Source organism: Aethina tumida, chromosome 1 (assembly GCF_024364675.1).
Source record: "Aethina tumida isolate Nest 87 chromosome 1, icAetTumi1.1, whole genome shotgun sequence".
In the NCBI taxonomy this organism is placed as follows: Eukaryota; Metazoa; Arthropoda; class Insecta; order Coleoptera; family Nitidulidae; genus Aethina; species Aethina tumida.
Genome location: NC_065435.1, coordinates 5749101 through 5766770, shown reverse-complemented (window position 1 = coordinate 5766770; position 17670 = coordinate 5749101). Strand labels below are relative to the sequence as shown.

General features: G+C 28.6%; 1 protein-coding gene across 1 annotated transcript in view; it reads left to right on the top strand.

The window, feature by feature from the left end:
• Positions 1-17670, top strand: part of LOC109594902 (segmentation protein cap'n'collar) — a 75259-nt gene that overhangs the window by 33459 nt on the left and 24130 nt on the right. Inside the window, exons 2-3 of the mRNA XM_049961686.1 lie at positions 12480-12665; positions 12721-12796. Of these exons, the coding sequence (XP_049817643.1) occupies positions 12480-12665; positions 12721-12796 (262 nt within the window). The remainder of the gene's footprint in view (positions 1-12479; positions 12666-12720; positions 12797-17670) is intronic.

The window sequence follows — 17670 nt, the reverse complement described above, 5'->3', positions numbered from 1 at the left end:
ACCAGCCCTTTTGGACGAAGCCTTTTTCTAATGAGTGATTCATCTCAGTTTAATGTCTTTAATTGAAGTACGATGATTTTGTACGAGGTACTGCTTTATTTCTTCCTTGGTGCATGCTTCAAGATGATCTTGTCGTTGTTCATCTTCAATTATTGTACTTGAATACTTCGTTTTTAACCCCAAAAATTGTTTTAAATACAATGTAGGAAAAAATAAATAATGTACTCAGAAAGGGCTTTCAAATAATATATAAAGTTTACTACAAAATTTTAAAATATAATATAAAAATTATTATAATAAATCTTGGTGAGTGGTCACTATGTAAAGTTCCAGTTACAGTCAGTTCATCATGAAGTCATACAAATTTTTCATCAGTTAAATGCTGTTCCTCCAAGTTTATTAGTCTCTTTACACGAAGCCTCTTTCTAATGATTGATTCATCCCAGTTTAATGTCTTTAATTGAAGTACGATGATTTTGTACGAGGTATTGCTTTATTTCTTCTTTGGTGCAGGCTTCAAGATGATCTTGACGTTGTTCATCTTCAGACCATCTTCATCACCTCCAACTTCTTGTCTAAAAAGATTGCGAAGTGGACTTCCTCTGTTCAGTTAATTATTGTACTTAAATACTTCGTTTTTAAACCAAAAATTGTTTTAAATACAGTGTAGGAAAAAATGAACAATGTAGTTAGAAAAGTCTTTCAAATAATATATAAATTTTACTACAAAAATGTTAAAATATAATATAAAAATTTATTCTAATAAATCTTGGTGAGTGGTCACTATGTAAAGTTCCACTTACAGTCAGTCCATCATGAAGACATACAAATTTTTCATCAGTTAAGACTTTTAAATGCTGTTCCACCAAGTTTACTAGAGTCTTTGTACGAAGCCTCTTTCTAGTGATTGATTCATCTCAGTTTAATGTCTTTAATTGAAGTACGATGATTTTGTACGAGGTATTGCTTTATTTCTTCTTTGGTGCAGGCTTCAAGATGATCTTGACGTTGTTCATCTTCAGACCATCTTCATCACCTCCAACTTCTTGTCTAAAAAGATTGCGAAGTGGACTTCCTCTGTTCAGTTAATTATTGTACTTGAATACTTCTTTTTTTAACTCAAAAATTGTTTTAAATATAATGTAGGAAAAAATAAATAACATACTTGGAAAGAGAGTAAAATATAATATAAAAATTTATTCAACTAAATCCTGAACCAAAAACGTAAATTACTTTTTTCATTACCTAACAGCAAATTAAATTATTGATAAACAAACAAAGTAAACATTCCTTGTACGCATCAAACACAATATTAATTAAATGTTTTATTTATTACTTCATTGATCTGAGATGGACTGATACAATGGACTAATGAATTATTAGAGCGAATTAATGTTGGTTGTGATTAAATTACTTTGTTTTCTAATGTAATTTTTTGCACACTACATGCACGATGTAGCATTTTAATTATTTTTCGAAAAAGCTTCGATTGATCGCATGTCCAGATAAGGCAATAACATCGCCCAGTTCGTTTCGATGTATTTTTTTTTTTTTCACCTTCCTCTACCATCGAGAGTAATCATTTTTGTTTAGTTTAATTAACTCATTTAATATTTTCGATATTCCTTTTGTATGTTGCATGAGTCGGCGTTTTCCTAGGGGCGTCCATAGTAATTTTATTGATGCCTTAAAACCAGTTCTTTTCTCGTCTGAGTTTTTCAATTTTTACGTTTCGGGTTTGGGGCCGTTCTTTGTGAAATTCTGCCTCACAGGTAAAACGGAATATTCTGCAAGTGAACGTTTTTTATAGCCGAGAAAAAAAACTTTTGATTTTTTATTTAAATATATGGAAACCATCAGTTACAAAGTTTAATATTTTTTCTTAATATAAAGTTAATATTTTTGAAACTAAAATTAATTAAGAAACACAAAGAAAATGTCAAATCTTTATCTTTGTAATTTGTTTTTTTTTAACTGATTCTTTAATTTTCAACCTTTGTAGCTCTTCATGAAGACCAAAATGAATCAATTTGTTTTAGTAATTACTTTTAATTGATTCTTTTATTTCTAAATAACATTCTTTTGTACTAATTGGGCACACCATTATTGTTCACCTAGTCACATTAATACATATTAATAAATTGAATATATAAGACGAATTATACGTGATTAATTGACTAAAGAGACTTAAAATACCAAAATGAAGAAAAAATAAAACAATTTAAATCAATATTGTTTCCATAAAGATAATAGAACATCTTCCAAACACGTTTAGCTCTTCATGAAGACTAAAATTAGTTAACTTGTTTAACTACTTACTTTCAATTGATTGTTTTATTTCTCAGTAACGTTCTTTTACATTAATTACAGAGACCATTATGGTTAATGTGGTCAGATTAATATATATTAGTAAAGTGAATGTGTGGAAGACGATTTCACATAATTAATTGATTAAATACGTATAAATTTGAAAATCAAAAACAATTGAAATTAATATTGTTTCTATAAAGATAACGGAATATCTTTAAAACAAGTTTAGCTCTTCATGAAGACCAAAATGAATCAACTGGTTCTAGTAATTGTGTTCAATGGGTTCTTTTATTTCTCGATAACGTTCTTTTGCACTAATTGTACATACCATTACAGTTATTGGTGTCATTTTGATATATATATATTAGTTTAGTAAATGTCCAAGACAATTTCTGTACAAGTAATGGGTTAAATAGCCTTAAAATTTGAGCACAAAAATAAAATAGATATAATATTGTTCGGGCAAAGATAATAGAACATCATCCAAACAAGTTTAGCTCTTCATGAAGACCATAACGAACAAACTTGTTTAACTAACAACGTTTAATTGATTCCTTTACTTGCCACTAATGTTCTTTTACATTAAACATGAACACCATTATTGTCTTGTGTATTTGAATTAATTATTGTGACGATAATCAATAAAATATTATTAATTTAGGTGTCAGTAGTAGTGGTACCACCTTAAAATCTCCAGAATCGAATCATGTCGGACAAAAAACAAAACGAGCCCGAAAAAAGGTCAAAAGAAAAAGAAAATAAAAAAAAACGTTTGATACGCCGTTGGTCGTGTTAAAGGAAACGACTGGTATTCCGATGATTAAAGTTAGAAGTGAGAGAGAGAGGGTCGGAGCTTTTATCCAATGAAGACGGTCGATAGAGCAATTCACATAGAACTGAATTCCTATTAAGAAGGATCATTTATCATCTGTCGCCACAAGCTTTAAGCCGGGTCGAATACATGCATGGTAGATACGCCGACGAACGGCGCACAACACAGGGTCGTATCCCATTCCCCCAACAATACGATATAAATGAATATAATAACTTAATTATTGCACGCATAAGATGGGGCGAATAATTTCATTCAAATGGCCGTTCTAATGAACTGTGACACCGATGATTGTGCCACAATGGCGGTTGATGCGTTCAATAAAAAGTAACTGTTCGAATTTCACGTGTTTGGACGTCTTGTTGTGTGCGGGTTTGTTCCCGAAACAATTCAAGATGTAATTAACTAATTTGTTGTGGTGCCCGCTAATGAAAGGACAAATTTTAATTTTTTCGGTGACATGCAAAACAAAAGCGTTTAGTAGAACGAAACGTTTAAGTCATACTATTTTGTGGTTACTTCCTTTTTGTTAACCAGACCTAAACCTTCACAGTTCAATAGTGTTTCAAACACTTCCTTGTCAAACGGATATTTGTTGCGTTTTATTTTGGTTGTTTGTCTGTTATTTCGACAGATTATTGTATTGTTTTTATCGTCACAAATTCATAAGTTAATATTTACTGATTATGTTATCAGTATTAACAATAGAATGGAATTGCGCAACATGAGCATTCACCATTATTTCAAATTTTCCAAATTGTTTAATATGCATTCATATTGTTTTAATTAACAATTAAATTCAAAAAGCTGAATACTTTTCATCTTTCAAACAAGTTTAGCTCTTCATGAAGACCAAAATAAATCAGTTTGTATTACTAATTACTTTCAATTGATTTTTTTACTTCTTAGTAATGTTCTTTTACATGAATTACACAGACCATAATTATTTTTGTGGTCAGATTAGTGTATATTAGATAAGCGAATTTCAAAGACAGTTTATAAATAATTAATTAAGTAAATGGGATAAATTTTGAAACTAAAAACAATATATAATATTTGAAATTAATATTGTCTTCATAATGACAACAGAGCATCTTCCAAACAAGTTCAGCTCTTCATGAAGACCAAAATAAATCAATTTGTATTAATAATTACTTTCAATTGATTTTTTTACTTCTTAGTAATGTTCTTTTACATTAATTACACAGACCATAATTATTTTTGTGACCAGATTAGTGTATATTAGATAAGTGAATTTCAAAGACAGTTTATATATAATTAATTATGTAAATGGGATAAATTTTGAAAATAAAAACAATATATAATATTTGAAATTAATATTGTCTTCATAAAGACAACAGAGCAACTTCCAAACAAGTTCAGCTCTTCATGAAGACCAAAATAAATCAATTTGTATTACTAATTACTTTCAGTTGATTTTTTTGCTTCTTAGTAACGTTCTTTTACATTAATTACACATACCATAATTATTTTTGTGGCCAGATTAGTGTATATTAGATAAGCGAATTTCAAAGACAGTTTATATATAATTAATTAAGTAAATGGGATAAATTTTGAAAATAAAAACAATATATAATATTTGAAATTAATATTGTCTTCATAAAGACAACAGAGCATCTTCCAAACAAGTTCAGCTCTTCATGAAGACCAAAATAAATCAATTTGTATTAATAATTACTTTCAATTGATTTTTTTACTTCTTAGTAACGTTCTTTTACATTAATTATACAGACCATAATTATTTTTGTGGCCAGATTAGTGAATTTCAAAGAAAGTTTATACATAATTAATTAAATAAATAGGCATAAAATTTAAAAATAAAAACAAAATATAACATTTAACATTAATATTGTCTTTATAAAGATAACAGAACATCTTCCAAACAAGTTCAGCTTTTCATGAAGACCATAATAAATCAATTTGTATTACTAATTACTTTCAATTGATTTTTTTACTTTTTAGTAACGTTCTTTTACATTAATTACACAGACCATAATTATTTTTGTGGCCAGATTAGTGTATTTTAGATAAGCGAATTTCAAAGAGAGTTTATACATAATTAAGTAAATAGGCATAAAATTTAAAAATAAAAACAAAATATAACATTTGACATTAATATTGTCTTTATAAAGACAACAGAGCAACTTCCAAACAAGTTCAGCTCTTCATGAAGACCAAAATAAATCAATTTGTATTACTAACTACTTTCAATTATTTTTTTTTTACTTCTTAGTAACGTTCTTTTAGATTAATTAAACAGACCATAATTATTTTTGTGGCCAGATTAGTGTATATTAGTAAAGTGAATTTCAAAGAGAGTTTATACATAATTTATTAAGTAAATGGCATAAAATTTGAAAATAAAAACAAAATATAACATTTGAAATTAATATTGTCTTTATAAAGATAACAGAACATCTTCCAAACAAGTTCAGCTCTTCATGAAGACAAAAATAAATCAATTTGTATTACTAATTACTTTCAATTGATTTTTTTACTTCTTAGTAACGTTCTTTTACATTAATTACACAGACCATAAATATTTTTGTGACCAAATTAGTGTATATTAGATAAGAGAATTTCAAAAACAGTTTATACATAATTAATTACGTATATGGCACAAAATTTGAAAATAAAAACAAAATATAACATTTGAAATTAATATTGTCTTTATAAAGATAACAGAACATCTTCCAAACAAGTTCAGCTCTTCATGAAGACCAAAATGAATCAATTTGTATTATCAATTATTTGCAATTGATTATTTTATTTATTAATAACGTTCTTTTACATTAATTACTCAGACCATAATTGTTTATGAAGCCAGATAAAGTCGAATTAATTGGTTTTAATGTGAATTATCTTTAACATGTATGTAACAACTTTTACTTTCCTTTAACAAAAAAAAAAAATTACAAAGCATATGTAAACATTTTTCACAGATTTCCCATTATCTAATATTATTTTATCTGGATTAATAATTGGAGTGTTGTTTACTTGTGTTGCTCAAGGTTTAAGTCGCGTTCAAGCAAGTTTTCACTAGTTTTCCCATTGTATTTTTATATTTGATAAGACCACTCCAAATCCTCATTGTATAAATCTTATCTTGTTGTCGTAAAAATAGACTGCGTTTGTTTGAAGTGGTCTTAGTTAAAGGCCGAACAGATCTAAACTCAACGATATGCTGATGTTTTGTTTGTTCTTTTGTAATAAGTTAATATTTGCATTTTACATATTTTCGTAATAAATTCTAATAAATAAAAATGTATTTTCATACACAATAGCATAGTTAATATATTTTTTTTTTTTTATTTAACATGGAAACTGTTGCCTTGTAACGTTGTAATTAACTCGTAATCTTGATGTGGCGGCGTTGAAAATAGGAAAAAGCCATTGCGTGCGTATTTTTTTCGCTATAATGTATTAAAATGCCGAAAACCACATTTGAGATTGCCTTTTCATTAGCCCCGACCAACTGGATGTATGTTAATTTCGAGTAACTTCAATTAAAATTGTAATGAGAAATTTTTAATGAATATTAATGGTGATTTTTTTGATTAATGATTGTCGATCAGATAGATTAATAATAAAAGTCGGGCTCTGTTTGATAGTCAGCTTGAGGTAAGTCTGGGCGTGGTGGGGGAGAAGATGGAAGACAAAGCCGTCGTCTTACATTTTACATTATGTTCAGTATACGGAGAAAATTAAAGCGCCACATGAGTTATATCATTAGTTATTATTAAAATGAAGCAAAAAGATAAACGGATCGAAAGCTCCAACGACAATTGTGCTTCGGAATACAGGGTCGAACTCATTCTCATCATAAGTTCAATTATATATAACTTTTGTCCTAATGGTGTAAACAATACAGGAACATATATTTTAAAATCAAATTTCAAGTATGGCGTTTTATTATTTTACGGATTTAGCACTTAAGTAGATTAATTGATAAGAATAACACTTTGAAGTGTTTAAATACAACTATTTCATAATATTAATTGCGTTTGCTGTTTTTTTCCATTTTAAGTCGTATTACAAGAGAAATGGATATTTAATAATCTTTAATTATGTATAATTCTGTTAATCCGTTTATCTAGTTTTTATCAAGCAATTAAGTCTAGAAAAATAATTTTATAGATTACAATAAAGTTTTTCTAAGTAAATATTATTTTCTTTTGAAATTTATCAATAAAAATACTTTATATAAAACATTTAATTTATAATATAATTATATTGTTTTCCTTTAGCTTCCAATGGCTAAAATAATCATAATTTATTAATAATATATCAGTAAAATTAGCTAAGAAACATTAAAACTCTTACTTATATTTGCTGCTAATGTAAAATTTCAAAATAAGAGACTAAAAATCTTATTTTGTTATTGTGATTTTATAATTTTTCTAATTAATATTTGAATACTCAAAATAATAAAAATATTATAAAAACTATTTTTTTGCATTTTTTCTTTGAATTCTAACAATCAGAACATGTGACAATATAGTTTTTATACTTTTAATTAAAATTCAACTTATTAGTTAGAAATTTTCAAGTAATACTTAAATAGAGTGTTGTAAAACGAATTTATTAATTAAATTCGGTAAAATCCAAAGAGATTTAATTAGATTTAATGTTAAAAAATGGAATATTTTATCTGTACTTTATATAATTATGTGATATAATTTTAATTAAGTTCTTTAAAGTACAAAGATAATACAATTAATTACATTTGATATTAAAAATTAGAAAGTTTTATCTTTTTTTATTGATTTTTATTAATGTGTACATGAATTTAAAATATATTTGTTAATTTTTCAAAAGACACATTTACTCATACTTTTATTGAACATATTTTTTTTTTGATTTTGAATTTTATTTTTTAATAATAGTATGTTTCTTGTGTATAATAATAACAAAATACTCGAAAAATAGTTTTTTTTTTAAATAATTTTACTAAAAATTCTTCTAACAAGTAGTACAAAATGAATTTTAATTAAATTCTTTAAAATTCAAAGATAATACAATAATATTTCATATTAAAATATAAAGTATAAAATTAAAATATAAAATTTAAAATGTAAAATAAATATAGAATATAGATATCCAAATAAAAGTTTAGTGTTGGTTAAGGAACATTTGAAAATCCTGTTTAATTTTTAATAAGTAGTATAAAATGAATTTTAATTAAATTATTTAAAATTCAAAGATAATACAATAGTAGAACTATTTTATAACTCAACCAGAATAGTTATTTATCATTTAGAAGGAATCCATCAAGTTTTAGAAAATGATAACAAGAGAAATTGAGTTTTGGGAACAAAATATAATTGAAGTGTTAAGTAAATTAGGTGTTTGAATCTAAAATATTATTTTTATAGTAGTATCTCTTGTTGGTGTTCTTCTATCTGGTAAATTTAATTGTTATAAGTTCTTTAATTTTCTATGCTTTTTGTAAAAATTCTTCAGAAATGAAGATAATGATATAAAACTTCAAGTTTTAAGATTTTAAATCAGCTAAAATTGATCAAAGAAACTTTTAGCAAGTTGTTATGACTTTACCCTTTATTGTTCTCTTATTAACCTGTTATAAGTATCAAAACGATATCCAAATGAAGGTTTTGTGTTGGTTAAGAGACATTTGAAAATAGTGTTATGAATTTTTATAGTAAATCTATTTTATAATTTAACAACAATTATTTTTTATCATCTAGAAGGAATCCATCAATTTTTAGAAGATAATAAAAAGGGAAATTGAGTTTCAGTAACAAAATATAATTGAAGTTTAAAGTAAATTAGGTTTTTGAATCTAAAATATTGTTTTCCTAGTAACAACTCTTTTTGGTGTTCTTCTATCTGGTAAATTTAATTGTTGTAAGTTTTTATTTAATTTTCCATGTTCTTCTCAATTGCTTTTTGTAAAAATTCTTCAGCTCCTCACAAATCAAAATATTGATGTCAAATTTCAGGTTTTAAGACTTTGAATCAGCTGAAATTTGATCAAAGTTTGTAAAAATTCTTCAGCTCTTTACAAATCAAAATATTGATGTCAAATTTCAGGTTTTAAGACTTTGAATCAGCTGAAATTTGATCAAAGAAAGTTTTAGCAAGTTGTTATGACTTTAACCTTTATTGTTCTGTTGTTACCCTATTATAAGGATCAAAAAGATATCCCAATGAAAGTTTAGTGTTGGTTAAGAGACTTTTGAAAATTCTGTTATGAATTTTTATATTAAAATCATTTTAAAATACAACTGTCTTTTATCATCGAGGAGAAATACTTGAGTATTTATAAGATGATATGAGGAAAAATTAAGTTTTAAGAACACATTATGTTTGAAGTTCAAAGTATATTTAATACTGTTCTTTTAGCTGTAACTGTTGTTAATATTTCTCTATCTGGTCATGTGATTTATTCTTATTATAAAGACAATAAAAAATATTCAAAGAAAGCTTTGAACATTCTTTCATAATTGTGCACAAAGGAATCTAAACAAAACATAATTAAACGTCCGTAACTGAACAGAAGTTCTAAGGATATTTCATGTGAATTACTTAGATCAAAGCACTTTGTGCATCCCTCCTAGTTTTTTCCCCAACACCAATAATCTTCCGCCAATTTCCGAGATGAAAGGATCGTCGCCCGATTAAAATTCCTAAAAAATCTATTAACCAAATCCATCTAGTCGGACCCGAATCAAAAACAAAACAAAAAAAAAAGAGGAGCTTGGCCCGCGGCCTTCCACGGCGACGTGCACGACAAGATGGCGGGCGGCGTGAGCGGAACGGCGTCGCTCCAACGTGAACCGAGAGAGAACCGGGCTCGGCACGTTGCGGGAGACAAAAGGTGTGGCGGCTCCGGGTCCGCATTCGGTCGCTTTTGCTCCGATAGTTTCGGGCTACCCCATGGTTATCTCACACCCATTGTCTTCCAGGCCCCTCCCAGTTCCAATCGAAATGTGAGAGGAGAGAGTCGCAGCGTCGTGCCGCTGTTCCGATTCACTCTGACGATGTGCTCGTTCACTTTTCTCGACTTTTTTTTTAACCATATATTATTATTTTTATTTTTTGTTTATTTATTTGTCTTATTTATTTGTGGGTTTGAATTAATTAAACAATAAATAGGTGTGTCTTTTCCAATTGACTTGATTGGCTAATATGTTGTTAAAACAAGATATTGGAGTAATTAAATTTGAAATAATAATAATAATAATAATAGTGATAAAAAATGTTTATAATTCACTCTCAAATTTAAAAAACAACTGATGTTTTTTATTGTTATATAAATATAATTTAAAAATAGCTTAAACATTATTTTTTTTATATATTTAAATTATCATAATGATCAATTGAATCAATTTTTTTTTCAAATTCATAACTATTAATAAGGTGATTAATGGAATATATTATAATAAACGAAGTTTTATTTCAAAAAATTTATTTAAGCATTTAAATAGAAGATGAAAAGACACATACAACAAAATTAAATACAACAAACAAAAATTTTATTTACATTATTTTAAATGTAAAAATTATATTCCACAAATCAAAATTTTTCAGTTAAAAATATGACAAAAAAACGTAAATTATAATTAAATAGTTAAATTTTGAATCATTTTTAATAAAAACTTGTTAAACCTTTTTAATTAAACACGTAAATATTATTATAAGCAAGAAATATGTTATAAAAAAATTAATAAAAAGAGACGAAATATCATTTTTTTAACCTTTAATGTGGTTGAACCTTTTTTTGTATTTTAAAGAATTTTATTAAGATTAATTTTAAATTTCTTTTTAAGTATTACTCAGGAAATTTTATGAGTATGTTACATGTATTTTAAATGAAATTCTTAAAAATATTATTAATAAAAATTATTCATCTTGGAAATTGACAGAAGATTATTGATTTTGGGAGGACTGCACAAAATGCTTTGATTTATATAATTTATATGAAATATCCGTAAAATTATTGTTCAGTTACAGTCGTTTAATTACATTTTGTTTAAATTCCATTGTGCACAATTATGAAAGAATGTTCAAAGCTTTCTCTGAATATTTTTTATTGCCTTTATAATGAGAATAAATCACATAACCAGATAGAGAAATATTAACAAAAGTTACAGCTAAAAGAACAGTATTAAATATACTTTGAACTTCAAACATAATGTGTTCTTAAAACTTAATTTTTCCTCATATCATTTTATAAATATTCAGATATTTATTTTCTTCGATGATAAAAGACAGTTGTGAGTGTATTTTAAAATGATTTTACTATAAAAATTCATAACAGAATTTTCAAAAGTCTCTTAGCCAACACTAAACTTTCATTGGGATATCTTTTTGATCCTTATAATAGGATAACAACAGAACAATACAGGTTAAAGTCATAACAACTTGCTAAAACTTTCTTTGATAAAATTTCAGCTGATTCAAAATCTTAAAACCTGAAGTTTGATATCAATATTCTCATTCGTGAAGAGCTGAAGAATTTTTTCAAAAAGAGCATAGACAATTAAATAAGAACTTACAACAATTAAATTTACCAGATAGAAGAACACCAACAACTGTTGCTAATAGGAAAACATTATTTTAGATTCAAAAACCTAATTTACTTTAAACTTCAATTATATTTTGTTACTAAAACTCAATTTCTCTTCTTATTATCTTCTAAAAGTTGATGAATTCCTTCTATATGATAAAAAAACTATTGGTTTTACTATAAATATTCATAACAGGATTTTCAAGTGTCTCTTAGGCAACACTAAACTTTCATTTGGATATCTTTTTGATCCTTATAACAGGGTAACAACGGAACAATAAAGGTTAAAGTCATAAAAACTTGCTAAAAGTTTCTGTGTTCAAATTACACCTGATTCAAAATCTTAAAACCTGAAGTTTGATGTCAATAATTTAATTTGTGAAGAGCTAAAGAAGCTCAATAAATTGCGAAGAACAATAAAAATTGAGTAACATTGTACAATAAAAGAATACCAACAAGAGTTGGTGTAAACTGATTTTTCTACAACAACATTTAAATTCTAGAACACACCAGATTAGTATGATTTAAACTTGTAGTATTAAGTTTGTAAATATTCAATAATCTTTATACTTTTTTGACGACCAAACAAATAATTCATAACAATTTAATCAAATGTCGATGCTTGAGGTTATCAACGGACTTAATTAAACAAACCCAATTTAATAGTTAATTTACGTCTAAAAATAGGTTTATATACATATTTTTATTATATTTACTACAAAAATAAACACTAATCCAGTTTATTTCTCAAATAATCTCACACCAAAAATCGTTTGCTTTCAGGATATGGATCTAATAGAAGTGTTGTGGAAACAAGACGTCGATCTTGGTTTCTCCATCGAACAGGCCAAAGCCGAGAAGCCGGAACTCGACGCCGACGCCGACGCCAGCTCCCCATCAACCAACGACAAAGATGAGGTCCACGAGAAGCTTAAGACCCTCAAGGCCATCAACGAGGGCACCATCAAAGTTTGTACACATTATTTAAAATCTGATCGTTGGTTGACCCGTGATTTTTTCTCAGGAGGAGCCCAAACGTGACGAGGCCGACGAAGTCGATCCATGGGCTGGCATTGATTACGTCGTCGACACAGAAACTGGTAAGTTTAGTTCTTTGGTTTTATTTCATTGGGGGTGGAATGATCATTTGGGTGTGTAGTATTGTAAATTGTGCTCAAGTTCTTCAAGAAATTGGAAATTCCTGAGAAAGGTAAGTGTTGAATATCTTCAGCAACAGTCTTCATCGAGTTAACGTGAGTAACTGAAGAATTTTCCCATTGAAATTTAAATCGAAGGGTTAGCGAAGCTGCACTTCTGCCATCCATTGTTGATTTAATATAAATTTGCGATGAAAAGATTGCCAACAATGCTGTAGATTAGTTATATTGAAGAAATGCCCATTGTGGCTTTACAACAAATTACCATATAAACGTCTTGCGCCGATATTACGTTGAATACAACTGTTACAATTAGAAAAGCCCTATTGTTGAGTAGAATCGTCTGAAAACCGTCGCTTTGCAAGTTGTCATGACTATAAACTTTACTGTTTTCCTAGTTACATGACGCCATGCTTTTGCTTCTTCTTACAGGTGATACAATAAACAATGTAAACAAAATTCATTCACTTTCCATCAACATTTGGATTAGTTTCATTCGCCTAGACGTTATTGCAGACTGACCAAAATGACTTACACTTTTTAGCCTTACAACTATATTATCGAATTGAGTTAACAATAGAATTTACAACTGTGCCACATTTAATTATTAACACTTACTCCCAGCCCAAATTGGATTAACAACACAGAAACTGAAAGTGATCAAAACGGTGTTCAATCTTGATTTTCACACATTCACATTTCTTTTTTTTTGGTCCCATAAACCAACAAAAATTAGATAGTCCGTGTTCAATTTTGGGGTGGTTCCACGGCCACATTTTTATTTCCCAAAAAACCGCCAAGTCATCCCGTGGGAAGTGGTAATAAAAAAATAAATTCGTCCACCACCTGCCTTTTCGATTTCCAATTTGAAAGAGCGGAGCGCTCCGTAATTATGGTGCCGAGCAAATAAATGTAATTTCGGCGTGTTATTCAACCCCCACTAGAAGCGGAGGGTCGGTGGTATAATTAACCTAATCAGTATCGAGTAATTAATGATTTTCACGGTCCCCAGGCCCGGCACATCCGAAATGTCACAGTTTCATGCCACCATGTTCTTAATTTAAATAAATTGACGGCGGAGACGCACATGTCATCAATTAGGACGGACCTTTTCTTCCACATGTCGCTGCCATTGGCCATTGTTGGGTTTTTGTTTCATGGATGATGTGCTGGGTCTTGAAATGGTTCAGGAATTGTTGAAGTGGTTAAGTTGGTGTATTATTTAAACTATTGCTCTCTGAAACCCTCAAGTACTAAAATTGGTGTACTAATTCAACTGTATTCTCTTTCGTTTTGTCACAGATCTTTATCTACAATAAAAGATTGAATAAAATATTAAGTCATGACAACTCGAAAAACTATTCATATTTTTCAGCTCATTCTGTAGAGGCATTGAATCATTTAAACCTTGTAAACTTTGGTGCTTTAAGTTAAGGTTTAACCCTACGACGAACGAGTAAACGGAATTTAGTACCTATATACTAAATTTGAATGAGCTTGTTAATTAATTTCTTTTTTATTTTTACATGTATTTTAGTTTTTAATAACGGGAACGCCAAAGAAGAAACAATAGGTTCTAAAATGCTCTCTGAAACTCTCAAGTACTAAAATTGGTGTACTAATTCAACTGTATTCTCTGTCGTTTTGTCACAGATCTTTATCTACAATAAAAGAATGAATAAAACATTAAGTCATGACAACTCAAAAAACTATTCATATTTTTCAGCTCATTCTGTAGAGGAATTGAATCATTTAAACCTTGTAAACTTTGGTGCTTTAAGTTAAGGTTTAACCCTACGACGAATGAGTAAACGGAATTTAGTACCTCTATATTAAATTTGAATATGCCTGTGAATTAATTTCTCTTTTATTTTTACATGTTTTTTAGTATTTAATAACAGGAACACCAAAGAAGAAACATTAGGTTCTAAAATGCTCTCTGAAACTCTCAAGTACTAAAATTGGTGTACTAATTCAACTGTATTCTCTGTCGTTTTGTCACAGATCTTTATCTACAATAAAAGAATGAATAAAATATTAAGTCATGACAACTTGAAAAACTATTCATATTTTTCAGCTCATTCTGTAGAGGCATTGAATCATTTAAACCTTGTAAACTTTGGTGCTTTAAGTTAAGGTTTAACCCTACGACGAATGAGTAAACGGAATTTAGTACCTCTATACTAAATTTGAATATGCCTGTTAATTAATTTCTCTTTTATTTTTACATGTTTTTTAGTATTTAATAACAGGAACACCAAAGAAGAAACATTAGGTTTTAAAATGCTCTCTGAAACTCTCAAGTACTAAAATTGGTGTACTAATACAACTGTATTCTCTGTCGTTTTGTCACAGATCTTTATCTACAATAAAAGAATGAATAAAATATTAAGTCATGACAACTCAAAAAACTATTCATATTTTTCAGCTCATTCTGTAGAGGAATTGAATCATTTAAACCTTGTAAACTTTGGTGCTTTAAGTTAAGGTTTAACCCTACGACGAATGAGTAAACGGAATGTAGTACCTCTATACTAAATTTGAATATGCCTGTTAATTAATTTCTCTTTTATTTTTACATGTTTTTTAGTATTTAATAACAGGAACACCAAAGAAGAAACATTAGGTTCTAAAATGCTCTCTGAAACTCTCAAGTACTAAAATTGGTGTACTAATTCAACTGTATTCTCTGTCGTTTTGTCACAGATCTTTATCTACAATAAAAGAATGAATAAAATATTAAGTCATGACAACTCAAAAAACTATTCATATTTTTCAGCTCATTCTGTAGAGGAATTGAATCATTTAAACCTTGTAAACTTTGGTGCTTTAAGTTAAGGTTTAACCCTACGACGAATGAGTAAACGGAATTTAGTACCTCTATACTAAATTTGAATGTGCTTGTTAATTAATTTCTCTTTTATTTTTACATGTATTTAAGTATTTAATAACAGGAACACCAAAGAAGAAACATTAGGTTCTAAAATGCTCTCTGAAACTCTCAAGTACTAAAATTGGTGTACTAATTCAATTGTATTCTCTTTCGTTTTGCCACAGATCTGTATCTACAATAAAAGAATGAATAAAATATTAGTCATGACAACTTGAAAAACTATTTATATTTTTCAGCTCATTCTGTAGAGGAATTGAATCATTTAAACTTTGTAAACTTTGGTGCTTTAAGTTAAGGTTTAACCCTACGGTGAACGAGTAAATGAAATTTAGCACCTCTGTACTAAATTTGAAAGTTATTGTTAACTCATTTTTCTTTTATTTTTACATATTTTTTAGTATTTAATAACAGGAACACCAAAAAAGAAACATTAAATTCTAAAATGTTTTCGGAAACTCTCAAGTACTAAAATTGGTGTACTCATTTAACTGTTTTCTCTTTTATTCTTATATTATTTTAAGTAGTTTCTCTTTTATTTTTATACATATTTTAGTATTTAATAACAGAAACACTGTTTTCCCTTTCGTTTTGTCGTAGATCTTTGTCTTCAATAAGAGAATATATAAAGTTTAAAGTCATGACAACTTGCAAAACTAATACATACTATTCAGCTGACTTCGTTCTGAAAGAATTTTATTAAACTATGTGAATATTGGTGTTTCAATTTACGCATTGATCCACTAGCAAATCAAATTTGGCACCATAGTGCTAAATTTTAAAAGCATTGTTAGTTATTAACGTTCTTTCCCCTTTATTTTGACACGTATTTTAACCTCTAATAACAGCAACCAAAAAACAACAAAATATGAAGTCATGACAACTTGCAACCGTCCTCCAGATCTAGAAAATTTCTTAATTCGTGGTTCACTAACTCAGGACGGATCCGTCCGTTCCGTCGTTCCGAATTGAGTGTTAATGATCGTGCCCATTTTTCGGAATGCGGGACCAAGAATGCTGCAATTGTTAGTCGGGAGTGCGGAGGGATTTTATTAAAATGTTTTTCCCTTTGACATTTATTTTTGTGCCGTAATATTTGCTGTCTCATGGTAAATTTAAAAACACCATTACTCGTAAGTTCCTTCTCTATTCGGCTGATGTAAAATTTGAAGGGTCACAATGGATCTAACTGCCATTGTAGGATTATTAATCTAGCAGTGGTAAACTGCTTCCATCAATCTGAACAGTCGGAGAAGTGTTTTTGCATTAAGGAATAGAGGGGTGGGCCCCCCCGGCTGCACGGCCTCGCCGCTTCCCTCCCCGAAGAATCATGGAGGCTTTCCGTTCGAACGGAGAGATAAATTATCTTGCATTCTGTGCGGATAAAAAATAATCTGTATCGATTCCTGCAATCGGCGATGTTTGTGCGGAGTGTGAAAAAAAGGAAAAATTAATAATTACAAGACGCCTCCGATGGTCGAGCCCCGCATACTTTTGATGTGACGGCGCTGACATTTTTCCCATGAAAAAGCTTTTTGTCTAATAAAAAAAAAAATACATACTTGTGTTGTGTAGACGTGTTCATAAAGGGAAATATTAAATTGGAAGACACTCAAACGCTGTCATTAAGTGGCTTGTCTGGGATGTAGCCAGTTCTTTGCTACCTTTTTTAAGTGGATTAACTTTAAGGTGTATTCTTTTTAAAGAATTTAACGTCGCATTGTTAGAAATCTTGAAGTGGGATCAAGGTCTCCACTTCTTTAATCTATTGTTAATGAATCTTTGTTCTTTTTCTAAGCCTATAATTTTAAGATGTTCTCGATGAGGAGAGGCACGGCTGTGTGTACACTTCATCAAAATATTTCTTGTTAGCACCGGCTTTTTGACGAATATTTATTCAATTAATTATATTTTTTTGACAATGCGT